The 1,125-nt window shown below is 62.1% G+C and overlaps 1 protein-coding gene across 1 annotated transcript; it reads left to right on the top strand.

Annotated features, from left to right (window-relative positions):
* Window positions 1-597: 597 nt before the first annotated feature.
* On the top strand, window positions 598-777 carry H696_06317 (hypothetical protein; the record flags this gene model as incomplete). Its single annotated transcript, XM_009500059.1, has 1 exon — window positions 598-777. A coding segment is annotated over one exon (180 nt), but the record flags the coding sequence as incomplete, so codon positions are not given.
* Window positions 778-1,125: the final 348 nt, after the last annotated feature.

Genomic DNA, 1,125 nt, shown 5'->3' with positions numbered 1-1,125 from the left:
TCCACATCGGTCCCGGTCGCACACATGCTGGCACACCCTTTTCATTGTCCCCCCCCCCCCCCCCCCAGCAGGGAATGCTTTCCCCCCCATGCTGGCACACCCTTTTCATTTTCCCCCCCCCCCCCCCCCAAGCAGGGCGCCGGAGGCAGAGTACTGGGATCGCTGCGCGGGTTCTTTCAGGCCCACAGGCCAGGGAGATGGTGAAGAGGGTGGTCTGTGTGTGTGTGTACAAGAGAGAGAAAGAGAGAAAGAGAGAGAGGGAGAGAGCAAGGGACACCCGCAACGATGTACATAGCTCCGGCAATTCTCGCCCCCCACCCCCTCATCCCCTTGACCTTTGCCTAGACACACACACACACACACAGGCCCACACACCCCAGGGGTAAATTGAGCGGTTGCCTCTCCAGCCCCGGAACATGGGGGGGGGTTGCCGGGGGCTGGAGGATCGAGGAATTGGGTTTTCAAGGACCGGCACCTGTGGCCCGACATGGTTGGGAGTGTCAGCACTCCTGCCCTTCTCTCCCCCCTCTCCCCTCCCATCTTTTGCCTTCCCCCTCCCCCTCCCCTTTTCTCTCTCTCCCCCTTCCCCCACCCATCATGAGTCTTTGGGATGCCGCCCGGCAGGGCGATACTCGTGTCATCCGCCGCTGGATCGAGGTTGACGGTGATGCGGATCGCGTGTACGACTTGCTGTTGCGCCCGACATGCGCCACGCCACTTCCAGTCACTTCCTCCTCGTCTTCCTCCGCCCTTTCTCACATCTCACTCCGCCCCGCTGTGCGTTCTCCTGGCTGTTGCAACAACACGACGCGCCCTTGTGTGTTTCCCCGTGTCGTGGGAGATCCCCGGGTGCGACCTGCAACGGGGCGCCTTGCCGCAGCGTGGTGGGTCCAGCTCGCGCGCACTTCTCGCTCGATTCTCCTCGCTCCGTCACTGGGGCGAGAGCACACTGAAGGAGCCCCCTTCCGCTGTGCCCACGTTCCCGAAAAAGGAAGGGAAGGAAAAAGGACCGAGCGCGCGGTCACCCCCCCCCTCTCTCTCTGTCTCTCTCTGTCTCTCTCTGTCTCTGTCTCTCTCTCTGTCTCTCTCTCTCTCTCTCTGTCTCTCTCTGTCTCTCTCTGTCTC

This window comes from Fonticula alba (assembly GCF_000388065.1).
Source record: "Fonticula alba strain ATCC 38817 unplaced genomic scaffold supercont2.85, whole genome shotgun sequence".
NCBI classification, from domain to species: Eukaryota; order Rotosphaerida; family Fonticulaceae; genus Fonticula; species Fonticula alba.
Note: the sequence above shows the minus strand (reverse complement) of the source record. Positions and strands in the feature narration are given on the sequence as shown.